The sequence below is a fragment of the Vicugna pacos genome, chromosome 34, assembly GCF_048564905.1.
Source record: "Vicugna pacos chromosome 34, VicPac4, whole genome shotgun sequence".
Taxonomy (NCBI): domain Eukaryota; kingdom Metazoa; phylum Chordata; class Mammalia; order Artiodactyla; family Camelidae; genus Vicugna; species Vicugna pacos.
In genome coordinates, this window is record NC_133020.1 from 14049911 (window position 1) to 14069887 (window position 19977).

General features: G+C 49.2%; 1 protein-coding gene across 9 annotated transcripts in view; it reads left to right on the forward strand.

Annotated features, from left to right (window-relative positions):
- Positions 1 to 17663, forward strand: part of GRIN2B (glutamate ionotropic receptor NMDA type subunit 2B) — a 571331-nt gene extending 553668 nt beyond the window's left edge. For all 9 annotated transcript variants that reach the window (XM_072954744.1, XM_072954745.1, XM_072954746.1 and 6 more), the window contains 4 exons: positions 7799 to 7959; positions 9764 to 9951; positions 12469 to 12707; positions 15312 to 17663. In XM_072954744.1, coding sequence (XP_072810845.1) covers positions 7799 to 7959; positions 9764 to 9951; positions 12469 to 12707; positions 15312 to 17168 — 2445 coding nt within the window. In that variant the 3' untranslated portion in view covers positions 17169 to 17663. The remainder of the gene's footprint in view (positions 1 to 7798; positions 7960 to 9763; positions 9952 to 12468; positions 12708 to 15311) is intronic.
- Positions 17664 to 19977: the final 2314 nt, after the last annotated feature.

The window sequence follows — 19977 nt, forward strand, 5'->3', positions numbered from 1 at the left end:
TGGGTGCACAGCAGCATGAGGGTACTTAATGCCGCAGCACTGTACACTTAGAATTATTTAAAATGATACATTTTATGTCTGTTTTAGCACAACTTAAATGAATGATAGGACAAATAGGCTAACAAAATTCATAGAACTGTACTTAAAAATAATAGAAGTGACAGGCAGAACAGCCGACCCGGGCGGGTGTGGGTAGGTGCGGGGGTCCCTGCGGAATTCCGAAGTTCTGCCCCCGCCCGGCTCTCGGCGGGCCGGCCAGAAGCCGCCCCTGCAGCCTAAACTTCCCCCCTTTTCTCTTGGGGGCCCCAGAGGGCAGAGCGGCATTTGGGCATTGATTCTCTCTGCGATTCAAATGTAAAAGTAGGAGTCATGGAATGAATATTTATGTGTGGGATTGTCGGGCTTTGAAGACAAAAGCCCCCCCCCCCCCCCCCCGATTCCGTGTCTCCCGCGGGCGGACCCCGCAAGCAGGACGCAGGGCCTCGGGCTCCGCAAGGTCGCGCTGCCGGCTGGCCCTGACCCGCACGTGCTGGGGGAGAAGAGCCGGCCTTCCGGGAGCCAGCAGCCCCGAAGGCGCCTCCTGCCGCCGCCGCTGCGCTCGAGTACAGCCGCTTTCGTTCGCGGGCCATCAGTCACAAGAATTAACTTAAATCCGCTCCGTCGGGCTGCGGCTGGGTGTCAGCACACAAGCCTGGACGCCGTCAACATTTAGGAGGGTTTTGGTTTTCTTTCCAGAGCCTGCTCTTTCTCCTGGCATCAGGGCCTCAGAGTCTTCTCCACGGGTGTCTGTGTCCTCATTGTGCAAACGCAGCATTGTTGGAGGAGGAGTCTTAGAGCGGAGGGTCCTTGTAAAACGAAGGGCCGTTCACCCCCCACCTCCACCCTTCCAAATCCAACCCGGCCTCCCTGCCAGCTTAAATCCAGCCTCCTTCTAGAGGCCATCCAGGAAGCCAGGCTGGCTGCAGCCTCTCCCCTTTGGCACGTCGGTGGCACTGGTGTATACCTCGTGGTCTTGATTTTATCGAGTTGTGCACCTGCCGTTGTTCACATTCTTGGAAGGCAGGGAAGTATCTGGTGTCGTTTCTGCCCCTCCTTGTTGCCCCGGGTGCCAGTCCGTCATCCGGGCGCAGCTCCTCCTCCTCCTGTCTACCTTGTTCCTTCCAACCTCCTCTTCATGCTGACCCCTTGGGGCTCTAACACAGTCCTGCCCCTCTGCCAGGATTCTTCCTTTGCTTCTGATAATGATGATCATGACAGTAACAGTTATGACAATGGTAGTAATAACACCTAGCACGGCGTGTGTGACACGTGCCAGGCACTGGCTAACACCTTGCCCAGGTTGACTAGTTGAATACTAAGAAGCCTCGTGAGGTAGATATCCTTATAAGCCCCCATTGTACAAATGTGGAAACTGGGGCACAGAGAAGTTAAGTGAGTTGCTCCAGGTCACACAGTTATCAAGAGGCAGAGCTGGAATCTGAGCTCAGGCAATTTGGCTCCAGAGGCTCTGCTCTTTCTTTTCCCTTAGAGCATAAACCCTGAACTCCTTGGTGCAGAACTCAGCTCCCTCTGTGACCCAGGCCCTGCCTCCCTCCTCAGCCCTGTTACCCCAGTTACCGCAGCCGCACCTGTCAGGCTCTGGCCGTGACCAACTGCTCGTGCTCGCCGGTCCTGCCCAGCCGCTCTTACTGTTCTGTGCCTTTGCACAAACTGTTGTCTCTATCTGGAAACCCCTCTGCTCCACTCATCCTAATAGGAAACCCTTCCTTCAACTCCTCACCCCAAAGCTACAGTGTCTGTAATGCTGTTTAGGACCCCGCCCTCTGCCCCTGGCTCCACTGCCACGTGGGCACATGGTACCCACACCCCCAGCCACACCAAGCTTGCCTCCTTGGCAGGCCTTTGCTGTTCCCTGGACCTGATAAATGTTCCCCTGATCTTTGCCAGGTTCCTTCTCGTCATCCAGCAATTTGTTCAGGTGCCACCTTCTCAGAGAGGCCTTCTCAGGACAGCCGGTCTAAACTTGTTCTCCTGCCAGTCACTCTTTATCCTAGATAATAGCTGTTTCAATTTCCCCAGAGCCCTTCATTTTCACTATTTGAAATCATCCGTGTGCCAGTTATCGCTTGCTGCACGGCTACCTACCCCAGCACCTAGTGGCTTAAAGTGAGAGCCATTTCATTATATCTCTCTAGTTTGTGGGTCAGATATGTGGGCAGGGTTGCCTGGTGCCCTGGCTGGAGTGGGTGCCAGGCCAGGCTCAGCTGGGACTGCAGGCAGAGGCACATGGAGGCCGCAGGTGGGAGGACTTTTTAGAGTGGACCGTTCCCCTGGGAGCGAGGTTGGACGAGGCCCAGGTGGAAACTGCAAGTCTCCTTATAGCCTAGCCTCACAAGTCCCAGAATGTTACTTCTGCTCATCCTATTAGTCAAGCAAGTCACAAGGCCAGGCCAGAATCGAGGGGGGGATCGCAGACCTCACGTCTTATGCAAGGACTGGCAAAGAATTTGTGGCTGTACATTAGGGCACTACAGAAAAACAAAAAATTAAAAAAAAAACCCCAGCTCATAATCTGCATCCCTCTTCTTTACCATGTGAACTCCTTGAAGGCAGGTTCTTCTGTAACACAGATCCCTCACACCCAGAATATCAGTTTACACATGATGGATGTCTATAAATACCTGCCGATGTCTGTATGAATGAAGCAATAAATGAATGAGCAAATGAATGAATGAACAAGTAAAGGAATGAAAAATTGAATGTTTACCTCTCTGACTTTCTGACATGTAAACTAACGTCTTCATCGTTGCATCTTCAGTTCCCAGTACAGTCCTCTGCACTAATTGATGCTCAGTAAATATTCGTCAGATGAATGGATGCATTTTAACCATTATCCTTGAAGGAGATCATGTGACTTAGTCCCAGCACATACATAGGTGTTGAACATGAGTGGCTTCTGTCAATAAGTTAATAATTCCTTACACATAGCAAAATCCGTTTATATATTTGTTTACTAAATAAAGCAAAATGGACCAGATCCCCACTTCCCCGGCGTTTTCCCCTTTCCCTTTCTCTCTGCAGCAGGTCGTGTGAGAGGCTCTCTACTGGGAAGGCGCCGCCAGCACAGCCCCAGGGCCCCCTGGTCCCATCGTGGGGAGGCGGGAGCAGGGCCTCTCCCCCGGCCTCCCGCACGCTGCTCCTTGCCTGGGTGCTAAGACCAACTCACTTTGAGGTCATTTAGACAGGAGCTGAGGTGATGATCTGAGCAGCTCTGAAGGCTCAATTCTGCTTCCCCACGGCCCTCCAGGAGGATCAAGTGAGATTACAGTTCTCTTAAATCCTGGCACCGTTTTGCCCTGTGCAGGAGCGGCTTGCTGTGATGGCCCGAAGGCCCATGTAGGATCCCGAGGGGGAGTGGGAGTTAGCGTGGGATATTCCAGGAAGGGAAGGGCACTCCCTCCAGGCGGCCCCACTTACAGCGCGTGGCTCTGTTCCCGGGGAGCAGGAGGAGGACCAGGCAGCTGATGCTGAGCCGCGGTGGGAAGGCTCAGCTCCCAGGGGTCAAGCCTTGGCTCATCCTCCTCCGACACCACGTGGCCTTGAACAGCCTACTTGGTCTCTTCAGGGTTTCAGTTTCCTCATCTGTGAAATGGGACTGACCTTTGAAGTTCCTTCCTTTCTTTGTTTCTGTTTTCCTATCTGTGGTTTTCATAATCCCATCTGGATAACTCTGGAAAAAGATGATGAGGAAGGTCTATAATGACCAAAGGTAACTAAGGAATATCAGATAAAATTCCCTATTTTAAGATCAGATGGAGCTTTTTAATCCAGTGCTGGTCTCCTTCGTGTATTGGTTTTTTTTTTTTTTTTCATTATTTAAAAAAAATATTGTTTCTCAGGGTCATCCCTGTTCTATGGGTTTTAGGGGCCCCGGTTCTCGACAGTACTAAATGTTCCTCCTTCCCCCAACCCCAGAGAGCACTGACTGCCATTCAGGTTAAACAAGTGCCGTGTAATGCCTCCCGGCTCGGGGCAGGTTTTACCACAGGGCATTTATTGGAACCATCAAGGTGATATTTGCAAGATTATCTTTTCCTTCTTCCTCGCAGGCTTCACTAAACACAGTTCTCTATGGCCATGAATTTTAGGTAAAATTCAAGTTCCAATGACAGTTTTTTTAAAAGCTAGGTTTTATTTCAGCTTCATCAAGCTGGGACAAGAATTTTCCAAGGAAAAAGCAGGCTCGCTTCTGCTTCTGCTTCTGCCTTGGCTGATTCTGGGGTGATGCCCTCACCTTTTTGGTCCCCAGACTGGCCAAGTTTAAGGAACAAGAGTTTTCCATCTTAAGGAACATTGTTTAACAGAGGACAGTTTCAGATATTAGAACTTCATGCTCGTGGAAGGAGTTAATCATTTTGAGACTCAACCGGGTGCCAGATACTGTGTTGAGTAATCCTAGATCTTATCTTAATATTAATTAAAAATACTACTTTCAGAAAATGGGGCTCCGTGAATTTAGATAACTTGCCCATATTCACACAGTTGGTCAAGAGAAAGAGCTGAAGTTCAAATCCAAATTGTCTGCCTCCACGATCAGTGCTTCCCACGGGACAGTGCCCTACATTCTTCTAGGGTTGGCTGAGTTCTCCGTTTTCTTACGGAAGATGCTTTAACTGTTTAAGAGTCTTGCTATGTTATTATTTAATTCCTTTAGTTTTTTAATAGCTTTAATTTATTCTCAAATTTGTTTATCCTGCTGGTGGCTTGTCTTTTCATGGTCTTAATTGTGTCTTTCAAAGAGTTCTTAATTTTAATCAAATCCAATTTATCTCCTTTTTTCTGTATTGTGCTTTGCTGTCGTATCTAAGAAACCTTTGTCTAACTCAAGGTGACAAAGGCTTTCTCTTACATTTTCTCCCGGAAATGTTACAATTTTAAGATTTTTATGTAGGTATATGATCTACCTTGTGTTCATTTCTGTGCATCTTTGAGGTGTGGGATGAAGTTCTTTTTTTACATATGGATATCTGAGTGTTCTGACACAATTCGTTGAAGACTGTCCTATCTCCAGTGAACTGCCTTTGCACCATAAATGCGTTGGTCAACTGGGGACACTCGATTCTGTCCCCATGATCTCTTTACTCTCTCTTTGTCTCTAATGTCCCACTGTCATGACTACTACAGTTTTATAATAAGGCTTAAAGTCAGACAGTACAAGTCCTTCAACTTTGTTTTTCTTTCTCAAGACTGTCGTGGCTATTCTGGGTCCTTTATTATTTCTCTGGTTTTTATTTATTACAATATAGTTATAAAACAAGGATATAGTTATGAAACTATAAAATCTAAACATGAAAAATTAGAATGTAGTTATAAAACAAGGATATAGCTATAAAACAGCAGCTAGAACTCTAAAGATAATTTAGAATTTAAAGTTCATAAAGAGTAGCACAGAAATGTTCCATAATCTCGCCTCATCAGGAAGCGAGGCACTCTGGGCACCGTGTTCAGTTTTGTTAATCAGAAACAGTTGTTATCTGCCATACGTGGGTCGCCAATTTTCAAGAAAAATAGAGTATAAAAACTTATACCAGCTTTGTACTGGTCATGATTTCCACTTTCACTGATGTTTCAGGAAGGACGTTGGGCCCGAGAGTACCTTGGTCACTGTGAGTGTCAGTTGTCCATCCTAGCAAAGTGCAGGGTTATGGATTAAGGGAGCTTATTTCGTTATACTGCTACTTGTGATTGGGAGTGGAGGATACCTTTTTTTCAAAACATCTGAAGTGTTATAATGCGTTCTGTAAGTTCGATGCGTAGTATTCTGTCTCTTCCAGTAAAACCTACCCCTGTTTACTTTAAACTTGTCATCTGCTGGGGACAGTGAGGAGTACTATTAATTAAGGCCATTGATTCTTGATAATGTTAGCCATCAAGCCACTGTGTGACCTTGAGCAAATTACTTGTCCTTTGGGGGCCTGTCTTCATTTGTAAAATTAAAGGTTTGGACTAGTTAACCTCGAATGGTTCCTCTAACTCTAAAATTCTTTTGACTCTTTTGTTGTGTCTTTATTCACTAAAAAAATCACAACCCCTTTAAAAATAATTAAACAAAAACTCGTTATGGCAAAAATCACTGTGGTAAGCCATAAAGAGGTGGTCTTTTGATGTATCTCAGATTGCCTAACACCACGTGCATGACCCTGCTTTTAACTATGAGCAATGAAGACAGCCTTTATTGGTTTGTGGTGCTGCAACATTTTGTGGTCCATGAAATCCCCATATTTTGAGAAGTTCTTGAGTGTCTCAGGTCAAGGAAAGGAGAAAGGAGAATGGCTCTAAGCCCAGACAACTCCAGAGGTTCAGAGTACTCCTGAGTTGGTAGGTTAGATTTTTCAAATGTCTCTCCAAAGTAAATGGTATAGTATTGAAACCAGGTGGCCTTTAAATACCTACAGCGTCTTTCCTATATCAAGGCATAGCACATATGACCACATACTGTGCTCATATTCTATCTGATCATTGCTGTTCTCATAGAATGAGAAATGTGTTGAGTATGAAGATCACTAGGAAATGCAGACAACAGACATGAACTTAAAATAATATAAGGAGTCTACTGAGCACTTACTGTGTGCAAAATGCTATGCCCACACTTCCTGTGCATCATACCATTTAATACACACATCAGTGTTGAAAAGCAGACAGCATCATCTCTTTATTACATATGAGGAAGTGGTGCACAGAGAGCTCATGTTACTTGCCCAGGGCCACACAGCAGTCAGCGGCAGAGCTGGCCTTCAATCCACATCTGTCTCAACCTAGAGCTTAATGACTACATCAGCGACTAGCTCTTAGAACTTAGCCAGCTCCTTTAGAAAGTAATTGAATCTGTAGTATTAATTGCAATGATCTAAGCCAAGAGCACCAAGAACTGATGGGTCACTCTTGGTGGGTAGACTTGATGGAAGGAAAGAAATCGTAGAAGGCATCCTGAAGAAATTGCTTTGAGTTACATTTGACGTGAGGACACAAATTGGCGCAGGGAGAAAGGTGAGTCCATGCTAAGAGGACAGACTATCTGAGGCCGTGAAGATACAAATGGACAAATTATTTGTTCAGGAAGCAACATACAGACATTCTCATTGCAGGGCAAGAGCCAGAAATAAAGCTGATGTCATAAGGGTGAAAAATCCAAGAAATTTCACTTTCTTATGCTAGGCACTGGGGGCCCGCTCTCAGTTCTTAAGCCAGAGAAGGAACATAATTTAAATTGCATTTGATTTTACAGTTTATCCTACAGCTCATGTAGAATAAATATGGGCTTTTAAAACATCAAGGAAGGTCAAGAGAAAATTTCTTAGCAGAACATATTTGCTACCCAACAAATGATGTACGATGTAGCTTACCTCACTAAGGTCCTGTAGACGTAATAGTGCAGTGAAGAGGCCTGGAAGCAGATATTATGCAATTATCAGAAATAAAGGTAACCAGTCCACTGCAGTTCACCTAACAGCACGTTCCCATTGTTGCTGGTTTTGTGCAGTGTGCGTAAATGGAAGACAGAAGGGTTAGAGATTCAAGTCAGAGTTGGGCAGATCGAAAGCTTTCGGCAGGATGGGTTAAACTGAGTTGAATTGGAGTTGACTTCCAGATAGCAGCCACCGCTCCTGAGTGAAGGCTAATGTATTTGAGGAACTGTTGTTGGGTCTCTTCCATTGTAAATCCCCTAATGCTAACTTAATACCACTTCGCATTTTCTGAAGCATTTTCCCTCTGTGTGTGTCTCTCTCTCTGCCTCCAGTTCCAGAGACCTAATGACTTCTCACCCCCTTTCCGCTTTGGCACCGTGCCCAATGGCAGCACAGAGAGGAATATTCGCAATAACTACGCAGAGATGCACGCCTACATGGGAAAGTTCAACCAGAGGGGTGTGGACGATGCATTGCTCTCCCTGAAAACAGGGTAAGAACCGCTTCCGGGCTCAGAATCTTTGATGTGTTTCTCACATTTATTAAACACACATTGAACAGGTGTGCCATGCTTGGGTGCATACAAAGATAAAGCAAAGACGACTGCATTGGCTCTTAATGGGTGTCCAGGTGGTTTAACCTGACAGTATAACTCAGGCCGGTGCACAAAGAGCCCTATGCTATTATTTACTTCTGTGTATTTTTAACAAGTTATATATTAATGCAACCATGAAACAAGCATGAAATAGATGCAAGAGTCAAGGGGGAGACTCAAGGCTCAGGTTCATGCATTGCACACGAAATAAAGACCTGATGACCAAAAGCTAAAAATGATGATTTTGGTGTCTCATGGACAAGGCAGAAATAAATGATGACAAGGATAAAAGGTTTTAAACAGCCAACAGTAAGAATGTGTTGACCGATCTCCAATTCCGGCTTTTGTTGGCATTCTTCGCTCCAGCTCGGCACCCTGGGAAGGGTCTGTCCTTTAAAAGGAACCGCAAGTATGTTGGCTTGTGTCATCTGAGCCACGTTGGTTCCTTCATTCATTCGGCCTTCAGCAGCCACAGCTGTGGAATAAGACAGACAATGAGCTTGATGCTTGCTGGATTTGGGAGCCGTGAGGTCTGGTAGCTGATTTCCTGTGTTGTATGGTAACGAGCAGCACTTAGACCCCCTGGTGGCTCTGGTTCTGGAAGAGTCACCCAGATGCATGTTTACTTAAATGCTGTTAGACTCCGTCTTATCACCACGAAGTCACAGCAGATTTCAGGAGTTGGGAGTTGAGCTTGGGGGTAGGATCACTCTGGGTAGTCTAGCCCCTGGTACAACCACAGTTCTCAGTCCTGTCAGAGCTTTGGCTTTTTGGTGTATGCTATTATGAAGGACACTCACAAGCCTTTTGAGAAATGGTCTGTGTCTTAACATGCCAGGAAGGACTTCTTTTTTCTTAAGGAGGAGCAAAGCTGACTTCACTTGTAAAAGCAAAGGGGATGGGTGCCTGCCTTTCTTTCTTGCAGACCTCTGCATTACCTACACAAATATATCTGATTTTCTTCCCCTACCTTTGATGTGTTTCAGTGTTGGTTTTACATACTGACCTCTGCCTCCCTGACTTTACCTGCCTATTCCTGCCTATTCCTTCCTTGCAGAGCACAGTGTGTAAAATGAGATGCTCATACGTTTGGGAACTTGAGACATCTGAATTCTCCTATATGTTACATTGGCTTGTAGTTTCACATATTTGCTGTTGACAAGCCTGTGCTGCCACCACCACGAAGACTCATTTCTCTCCTTGTGCAAAAAAGAATATCGAAGCTTTTCTGACCACAAAAAATAGCATTGCACATCCAATGCAACACACACACCTACACTTACCCCACTCCAGGCTGGCACGAACTGAGAAATGAAAAATGTTATCTAAACCCATGCCATTTGTTATCATCATTGTGATGGTTACTTTTCATTATTTCTGTTATTATTTTTATTGATTCCTTTTTACTCCTTCTCCTTTTCAGACACAGCTTATGAGTTGGCTTCAGGCCCAACTTACATTCTCATCATTCCCAGTGGGAGGAAAAGAACTCCTCCTTTCAGCCTGAAATCCCATAAAGAACAGCCTGGGATTTAGGCTTTAGATCCTGGCTGAGTTCCAACTTGAGCCCTACTTTGAACCAATTCTCCCCACATTCACGTTCTCTGCTGGAAGCCTGCAGCTTCCTAGTAACGGCCGCATAGGTAGTTTTGTACTAAAATTCCTCCACCGGACTTGGTTGGTTTGCCTCTGTCTTGCACAGGAAACTGGACGCCTTCATCTACGATGCCGCAGTGCTGAACTACATGGCGGGCAGAGACGAAGGCTGCAAGCTGGTGACCATTGGCAGCGGGAAGGTCTTTGCGTCCACGGGTTATGGCATTGCCATCCAAAAGGATTCTGGGTGGAAGCGCCAGGTGGACCTTGCTATCCTGCAGCTCTTCGGAGATGGTGAGTTAAAAGGAAAGTGCCTCATTTGGCCTTGCGATGACCAGTCCAAAACACCAAGCCTCCTTCCTCCCCCATCCCTCTAACCTCTGCATTTCCAGCATTTCCGGAAAAGCATTTCACAGTTTCATAGGGAGTCTGGGGGATACTTACTAGCTCCCTAAAGCTTCCATAACAAAGTGCCACAAACTGAGAAACTTAAACAGCAGTTTGTCTCCTAGTTCTGGAGACCAGAAGTCCAAGATCAAAGTGTCGACACTGGTTCCTTCTGAGGGCCTCGAGGGAGAATCCGTTCCATGCCTCCCCCAGCTCACGGCGGCTTGCTGGCCCTCCTTAGCACTCCTCGCCCTGCAGACTCGTCACCCCCCTCTGCCTTCATGTTCACGCGGCCTTCTCCTCGTGTGCGTGTGCCCCCTCGGGATGTGTCTCTGTCTGATTTCCCCCCTAGAAAGGACGCCAGTTACGTTGGATTAGGAGCCCACCCTGCTCCAGGGGCCCTCGTCCCAACCGGTTACATCTGCATTTACCCTTCTTCCACATAAAGTCACCTTTCATGGTGCTGGGACTTAGGACTTCAACATAGGAGTGGGACGGGGTCACAATTCAACCCATAACAGGATGAAACTTGGGGGAGAGGATTAAAGTAGCTGGTCAGGGAGGCACGTTTCAGGATTGCAAGCTATGGTCCAGTCTTCAGGGGCAGTGTAAAAGAGGCTGGTTTTAGATTTTCCAAGCAATCTTTGGAAAGGTCTCTGCTCTCGACGTGCCCCGAGAAAGGGAGAGAAATGCATGTGCGGCTGAGATCAGTCTTCCTTCCCCCATCTTGCTCTTACAGCTGGAAGAGGTAGGGAGCAGGGCAAGGGTCCTCAGAGACAGATGCTGGGAGGCACTCCCCAGGGTGACTGGCAGCTGACTGAGCAGACAGCTTGCTTTGAGAAAACCTCATCTCCTCGTTCGTCTTACTCATGCCTTCTGCATCCCTTCTCACTTCACTGTCTAAAGCACCTCCTCCTCCTGTTAGTCTCACAGAAGCTAATCCAGCTCTGGGTGAGCAGCCGGGCTCCTTGTGGCCCCACGGGCCATCAGCCCAGCAGTTCTCTCAGTCACCTCTGCAGAGACTTTGCTCTTAGGAATGAAATAAGAGGTGGAGGGACACAGCCGGACTGCCAGGCTCCGGGCGATGTCACTGGTGCCACTAGTTAGGAAAATCATAGTTTGATCAAGGAAATGAGTAAGAAGTGACTTGATTAACACTGGAAAGAGGAGGGTTATAGGTGAAGGGCTAACAAGCCATTCTGGTGTAAGACCTTCTGTCACTGTAATGTCACTATTACTTAAAGGCAGTAAAGGGACCTCTGTCCACCCGGAAGAGCAGCAGTCGCACCAACCTGCAGAAGTTGCCAGAGCTCCGGGCAGCTTGTGCAAAGGTCACACTTAGAACCAAACTGAAATGATGGAAACAGGCAGTTTTCTCCATGAGATTTTCAGACTTTTGCTTCTCTCAAATGAGATGCATTCTTAGGCATGTGGCTTGTTTCATTTTCCTTTCGTTTCAGATTTCTACTTTTCTCATTCTCAGTATCCAGTGAAGTGGATCAAGGTTATCACCTGGCATGACTTGAGTTAAACAAAGCTTCCTTAAGCAGCGTTAAAAGGAGGCAGGGCCAAATCTGGTGGCTTTGTTTTACTCAAGCTTACTCCCTTTGCCTGTGAATATTTATATTTTCCTCTACAGCGAGAGATCCGTGAGTCTCAGCGGCCTAGGGAGTCAGTCAGTCTCTCTGCTGATCTCTGCCTCTACACCCCCAACCCCAATCTACTTTGCACCATTTTTGAGAGCAATTTTCTGAATCACCTGTTTGGTTATGTTGTTCCTTGCTGTCTGCAAAATAAAGTGCAAAGTGCTCACTTCGTCTGATATTCAAACCCTCAGCAGTCTTGCACCAGCCCTTTTTATTCAGCTCCTTTTGCTTCTGACATTGTTGGAATTGTTCTGTGTGCCTTTCCCAAATAAGCCTTGGGTTTTCCCACCTTCTTCCCCTTGAACTTGCTATTTCTGCTGCCTGGAGTGCCTTTTCATACATTATAAGTTAAAATTCACCCATTCACCACGCCCACCTCCAAGTCCAACCTCCTTCATGAAAACCCACTGGCCGTCCCCTCTACAGAATTACTCTCCCCAATTCGAGCTCTTGTTACCTGCATATAGCTGGTCATACTGATCATTTATACACCAGTTTACACTGGGTAGCTAGTGGGGCACAGAGGTAATGTCTCCCATCTTTGCATCACCTATAGCACCCGCACTACGTCTTCACCAAATACTTGTTGAACATATTGACAGATGACTGTATAATGGTGTTAATAAAATTACTAACTTTCTCTATTGGTTTTCTTTATGTCTCCTTTTCTCTTTCTCGCTCATGTTTTTCTCTCTTTTCCGCAACCCTGCGCTTGCCCTCTCTCTCTCTACTCCTCCCCACTCTCCTCTCTCTGCCTGTTCTTCTGGCCCGGCCCCAGGGGAGATGGAGGAGCTGGAAGCTCTGTGGCTCACAGGGATCTGCCACAACGAGAAGAACGAGGTGATGAGCAGCCAGCTGGACATTGACAACATGGCGGGCGTCTTCTACATGCTGGGGGCGGCCATGGCCCTCAGCCTCATCACCTTCATCTGCGAGCACCTTTTCTACTGGCAGTTCCGGCACTGCTTTATGGGCGTCTGCTCCGGCAAGCCTGGCATGGTCTTCTCCATCAGCAGAGTAAGTGCTCTGATTCAGGTGCCCAGAGCTTGGGAAGGACGGCTCAGCCTAGCGCTGTGCAGGGCAGAGAGACCCAGTGGGGCACTCACCCCAGCCTTAAGCTGCCGAGCCACATCATGCACGCTTCTCCCGGGGCTTGGGTAACGTAATTTCAAGTGGCTGAAAAAACAGGTGACGCTGTTTTTCCTTCAAGAAACAGCTTTCCATGTGGGCTTTTGGGCACTTGGTTCTCAACAAGAACTGGCAGATCCATCAAAATGAAACATTTGGCCTTTTCCCAAATGCCTTTCTTCACCATCCATTAATTCCATATAGGCTGGATTAATCATTTAATCCATTTTAAAAATTGCATTTCTGTTTAAATTGTGAAATGTCTCTGATATTCTGACATACAAAGGTACATTGTTGGTAGTTTCACTGTTCCCCTCTGTGTTCTAACCATGGGTCAATTTGGGGAGTTAAAGAGCTGAACAGAACCTGCAGTAAGAAGTCCTGACCTGTAAGGAATTTACATTCCAAAAACTTCCTTAATTGGAGCAAGAGTATAACTCAAGTCATTCTTCATTTAGTTTTCTTCTATGTGGCTGGTCCAAAGTGAGATTCGAAATACAGTTTTGAGTATGAACAGAAGATCGCAGGGAAGAGTTTTTTTTGTTTTGTTTTGTTTTAGAGCAGACTACTTCTGATTTTGTTAATAAAGTGATAGGACACATTCATGAGAGGCGAACTTAGATGTCCTTTTGGAATAGAGATCCAGGCTTCAGTTATAAGCAACTTTATCTCTAATGGAGTTATGTAAGAAAATGGAGTACGCATTAAATTGTCCCATCTTTTGATCATTTTCCCATAGTATATTAGAGACACAGAAAAATGCCCTCTGCCTGTGAGTTGATTCAGGCCATTCAGGTACCTGGGAGCAGGAGGATGGAACTTGCAGTCCCTGAGCCACATTGTCACACCATGTGGCCCTTCCCAAGGTCCCAGGGAGGGTGATGGCAGCAGCAAGAGGAGCTGGTGGCCTGGAATGGAAATCCCATGCACAGCCCCGTGGCATCACCAGTGGGTCTCTAGAGGGAAAATGCATTTTCTCTCTGCCATAATCAAGAAGGGTTAGAAAGGAGGCCTGAGAAAGAAAGAAGAGTAACCTTTTCTCAAAGATCTCTCAACAGTGAGGCTCATCTCATCCAAACTGTCCTTTCCCACATAGCTGCTATGAGATCTTCTCTCCTCCTCTCCCCCTCTAACCGGAGAGCCCCTTTCCAAATTAATTCCTCCTTGTCTTAAAGACACGGTTCAAAGAACTTCGTCTGCAAATACCTTCCCTTGCCAGGGAGGAAAGTTCCAAATGTGTCCACCTTTCAAGGCAGGGAGCAAGATATGGGTATAGACTTGAGCCCAACCCCTTCCCTCTGCTGGATGGTGCCCTTCAAGGCTCTATACCAGGAACTGCACACAGAAGTTCTCAATCAATACTGATTTGTTAAGATATTAATTATTTGTGATAAGAGTGAGTGAGAAAGTATAAGGAGGAAACCAGGAGTTAAACTGAGAATAAAGAGAGAATTCAGCAAGGGAATTCTTTCTTCCTGTTTAGCACTTGATATCAGTCCCAGGTCTTCCCTCTCAAGGTGTAGGGCACAGCAGGAGAAAAACCCTTCTCTGACCCAGGGGCTTCCCAATTCTCTCTGTGAAGTCAGTTCAGGCTTGGCTCAAGAAGAGAATTGTTCAGCTGTGATTTGATGACCAAAATCCCAAAAGCTGCCCAAAGTTTGTCAGAGCTGGAGACAAGTGGTAGTTGTGAGCTCCTAGGCTCCCCAGTGCTTTCCTGCCGGACCAGGGGGTCGGGCAGGGCAGAACTGCCCCACGTCTGCAGAGCATGGCTGTTGATTTCCAGGAGGCTAACCAAATTTTTTGCTTTCATTTTTAAGATGCTTTAAAAAAAATGATACAAATGAACTTATTTACAAAACAAAGAGACAGATGTAGAAAACAAACTTACGGTTACCAAAGAGAAAGGGAAGAAAGAATAAATTAGGAGTTTGGGATGAGCAGATACTTACTACTGTATATTAAATAGATAAACAACAAGGCCCTACTGTGTTGCACAGGGAACTACATTCAATATCTGGTAATAACCTATAATGAAAAAGAATGTGAAAAAATATGTGTATGTTTAATTGAATCACTGACTTTTGAATCTACACCAAAAACTAACACAACATTGTAAGTCAACTGTACTTCAATTTAAAAAATAGGTGCAAAAACGTCGGCATAGAAAGGAAAATCAATGTAAGTCAGTGGCAGAGTTAGGGCAAGAATGCCGTGTCTTGCGATTCCAATCCATCTGTTCAGGTCACTTAGTCTAGCCTTGCCCCTTCTCGGGTAGCTGGGCGCTGACTCATGGTGGGAGACTTGCTAAATGCAGGGGATAAAGCCGGCATGCCTCTGGCCACATGTTTCTGTGAGTGTGTAAGACCATCCTTTCATGTTTTCCCTGACTTTCCCCTCCACTTAGGCAGTTAGTGGTGGGGGGTAGGGGTGGGGCGGTGCTCTCATGGTCGCTTTGGCCTGGCTGAGACCTAACCCGTCCCTTCCGCTCTCCAGGGTATCTACAGCTGCATCCACGGCGTGGCCATCGAGGAGCGCCAATCCGTGATGAACTCCCCCACCGCCACCATGAACAACACACACTCCAACATCCTGCGTCTGCTCCGCACGGCCAAGAACATGGCCAACCTGTCGGGCGTGAACGGCTCCCCGCAGAGCGCCCTGGACTTCATCCGCCGCGAGTCGTCCGTCTACGACATCTCCGAGCACCGCCGCAGCTTCACGCACTCCGACTGCAAGTCCTACAACAACCCGCCCTGCGAGGAGAACCTCTTCAGCGACTACATCAGCGAGGTGGAGAGGACCTTCGGCAACCTGCAGCTGAAGGACAGCAACGTGTACCAGGACCACTACCACCACCACCACCGGCCCCACAGCATCGGCAGCGCCAGCTCCATCGACGGGCTCTACGACTGCGACAACCCGCCCTTCTCCACGCAGCCGCGGCCCGTCAGCAAGAAGCCCCTGGACATCGGCCTCCCCGCCTCCAAGCACAGCCAGCTGGGCGACCTGTACGGCAAGTTCTCCTTCAAGAGCGACCGCTACAGCGGCCACGACGACCTGATCCGCTCCGACGTGTCCGACATCTCCACGCACACGGTCACCTACGGGAACATCGAGGGCAACGCGGCCAAGAGGCGGAAGCAGCAGTACAAGGACAGCCTGAAGAAGCGGCCGGCCTCGGCCAAGTCCCGCCGCGAGTTCGACGAGATCGAGCTGGCCTACCGCCGCCGGCCGCCCCGCTCCCCCGACCACAAGCGCTACTTCCGGGACAAGGAGGGGCTCCGGGACTTCTACCTGGACCAGTTCCGCCCCAAGGAGAACTCGCCGCACTGGGAGCACGTGGACCTGACCGACATCTACAAGGAGCGCGGCGACGACTTCAAGCGCGACTCGGTCGGCGGCGGCGGGCCCTGCACCAACAGGGCGCACCTCAAACACGGGACGGGCGACAAGCACGGCGTGGTCGGCGGGGTCCCGGCGCCCTGGGAGAAGAACCTGACCAACGTGGACTGGGAGGAGCGCTCCGGGGGCAACTTCTGCCGCAGCTGCCCCTCCAAGCTGCACAACTACTCGGCGACGGTGGCGGGGCAGAACTCGGGCCGGCAGGCGTGCATCCGCTGCGAGGCGTGCAAGAAGGCGGGCAACCTATACGACATCAGCGAGGACAACTCCCTGCAGGAGCTGGACCAGCCGGCCGCGCCGGCGGCCGTGACGTCGGGCGCCCCCGCCGGCAAGTACCCGCAGAGCCCGACCAACTCCAAGGCCCAGAAGAAGACCCGGAACAAGCTGCGGCGGCAGCACTCCTACGACACCTTCGTGGACCTGCAGAAGGAGGAGGCCGCCCTGGCCCCGCGCAGCGTCAGCCTGAAAGACAAGGGCCGCTTCCTGGACGGGAGCCCCTACGCCCACATGTTTGAGATGCCAGCCGGCGAGAGCTCGTTTGGCAACGGCAAGGCGGCGGCGCCCGCGGCGGGACACCCCCACCACAGCAACCCCAGCGGCGGCTACATGCTCAGCAAGTCGCTCTACCCCGACCGGGTCACGCAGAACCCTTTCATCCCCACTTTCGGGGACGACCAGTGCTTGCTCCACGGCAGCAAATCCTACTTCTTCAGGCAGCCCACGGTGGCGGGGGCGCCGAAGGCCAGGCCGGACTTCCGTGCCCTGGTCACCAACAAGCCGGTGGTCTCGGCCCTGCACGGGGCGGTGCCAGGCCGTTTCCAGAAAGACATCTGTATAGGGAACCAGTCCAACCCCTGTGTGCCTAACAACAAAAACCCCAGGGCTTTCAATGGCTCCAGCAATGGGCATGTGTATGAGAAACTTTCTAGTATTGAGTCTGATGTCTGAGTGAGGGAAGAGAGAGGCGAAGGTGGGTACGGGAGGGTCGGGCTGTGGGCGTGTGGTGCGCATGTCACGGAGGGTGACGGGGGTGCACTTGGTTCCCATTGGCTCCTTTCTTGTCGTTTTAATTTCGTTATGGGATCCTGGAGTTCCGATTCCTTCTGAGGGCGACCCGGGTGTCCAGCACCACCTCTGCTCCCTTTCCGGTCCCCTCCCCCCTCCCCGTCTGTCCATCATTCCCCTTCCCAGTTCCCGCCAGAGGATGCGGAGGGCTCGCTGGGCGGGCGAGGGCAAAGTGGAGAAGTGGCCGCACGCGAGCTTCCCCTGGCGCGGAAGGACTCTGCCACCCACTTCGAGTGCAGCGTGGAGAAGCGGAAGGAGGCCACGGGAGCGCAGGATAGCTCTTCCCAAACTGATCTTTATGTTTAGGTGAGAAAGCAGAAGCATCCAAATAAGATCATTTAGCATACCGCTTGAGAATGAAAAGAGGCTTTTGCTAAATTCTCGTTGCTGAGATGGCGTCTGTTTGGGGATCCTGCACCAGGCAGGGGGTGGGTGGCCATGTGTGTTTATATATAAGCCAAAAAGATGTTTGCTTCAACTCCTCGAGACTTAGTGGTGGTGCATTAGAGTGAAAGTCATTGACTGACGGTGAAAAGTACACCATAGCAGTGTTACCGGGTGCATTGGAGGTGAGGGAGGAGGAATTGCGTGTGCATTTGTGTCCGTGTACACTTGCACACACGTGAGGTACATACACACCTGGAGTCGGGGCCGAGTCATGTGGAGAAGGCACCCTTGACTCATAATGCTGTTTCTTTCAATATCCATTAGCAACGTGCTGATTTTGGCTTATATACAAACAGAGATGGTCTGTGTTACCAGAATTTAGGCTGTCTCTCCCCTTCACCCTTCCTGCATGAGGAGAATGGAAGTTCTTGCTGGAGAAGTTGCCAAGGTCTAGACAAAAGCGTGGGTGACAACCCTACTGAAGCAAGGTACAACAATAATTCCTTCCCAGTTGCCAATCCTTTCAACCAGTTTCGGCCAAGAACTTTCCAGGAAGGCTAAAGGGAAATGAAAGCAGCCATGATTCCTTGGCCCACATGTGGGAGCAGAAGATTCTGTAGGGCTCCTTTGAGCTTCTTAGACCCTTGGCTGGCCAGTGATGGGGGAGGAGCTAAGCAAGGCTTTGAAGGATAGGGGGGTCGTCTGTGGTGGGGTAAGTGAGAGAGGGGGATGTTTTCAGTGCTTTGATCCCTTCTTACTTAACCTGGAGCTGGGAGAGCAGGCTTGTCCCCCCCGAATTGGTCACGGTCAATGTGGAACAGGCAGCGAAGAGGAGTGAGCTTGTTCCATGAGTACCGCTCAGGAAGCGTGGAGGGAAGGGAAGAGGCTTGGAAAGGGAAAGGGAGGCAGGGAGGGATTCCCCCCGCTACCCCATTGGGTCTGGCTCCCTGAGAAGGTGACCTTGAACCCAGTGTGGACACTCTCTGTAGAAGCCCCTCCACCTTCCTGCAACACCTCCTTACACCTCCTTTCCCTCCCAGATTGTATCATTCATGAATAAATATATTTATACACACACACACACACACACACACACACACACACACACACACACACACACAACTCCAGGGATGAGGGTACTGGCAGACGCGATGCCCCCTTCACTAAAAGTTGGAAACTTGAGAAGGGTGATGAATACTTGTCACTGCCAGTCCTGAAACGTGGGGTAGGCGTGTTCTGTGGGTCAGATCCACTGCCCCGCCATCCTCCCCTCACCCAGGGTGGCAGCCAAAGAGCCAAAGGGTCGGTTTGGAAGCCTGACTGCAGGACCTCCATGTTGCACACAGGACACATAAACCAGAAAGGTGCTCATCCTCCTCCGGAAGGAAGCTGCCGTGTCTCTTCGAGTCGCCCCGCCCCGACGCACCGCCCTCCCCCCCTCCCCCTGACTGCCGCCCCTGCCCTCCTCCTTGATTTTTACCTCAGTATCTTTCATTTTCCAGCCAACCGAAGGCCTTGTAAAGTTTTGTTTTCTTTCTAGAACGAACCTGGGGGCAAGGGGCTGAACCTCTCCCAGATCTGGAGAGAGGAGCACGGAGTGCTTTACCTTAGATTCAAGGGATGACTGAGAGCGAGGACAGAGGGCTTGAGTCTCCAGGAGGAAGAAGGCGAAGGGCCATAGAACATTCTTCACCCTGACTCTCGCGGGTCAGGGGCTCCTCCCCTCACTCCTCCTCTTACCTCACCCCTTTCAAATAAAAACCAAACCAACTAACCTAGCGAACAGCAATCTAGAACAAAGGGGGCGCTGTCATCTCCGCCGGTGACAGAAATCAAGCTGGTGTTTATTTCATGTAAATATTTTGTTTTCTAATTGATTTTGTATAGATACAGTGTTCTCTTGTGAGTATTCAGGGTGTTGGGCTGGAGGGAGTGGGGTGGGGATGGGAATGAAGGGGGAAGAAGCATTTCTGTTCTGGGTTTTCATTTTCCATTCGGGGGAACCGTTTCGTATGGCTTTGGCTGCAGGGTGTCTGGAGAGAAATGAACGGGAACGGAGGCCACTGTGGTGACCAAGTCAGGGAAAGGATGTGTCCGTGCCTCCCGCCTCACCAGTCTCCTCACTGGCCTGTGAGACATATTCATGCCCATCAGCCTGGGCTTGGCATCGGGTCCCCTTTGGCTCCACGCAAACCCCAGCCCAGCTCCGGTCTTCCAGGGCGGACCACAGGTCACCAGCATCTGTGCAAAGTCAAGCTGGTGGCGCCGTATTTCCCTGTCAGCATCTAGGGTAGGAAAGGTTCCC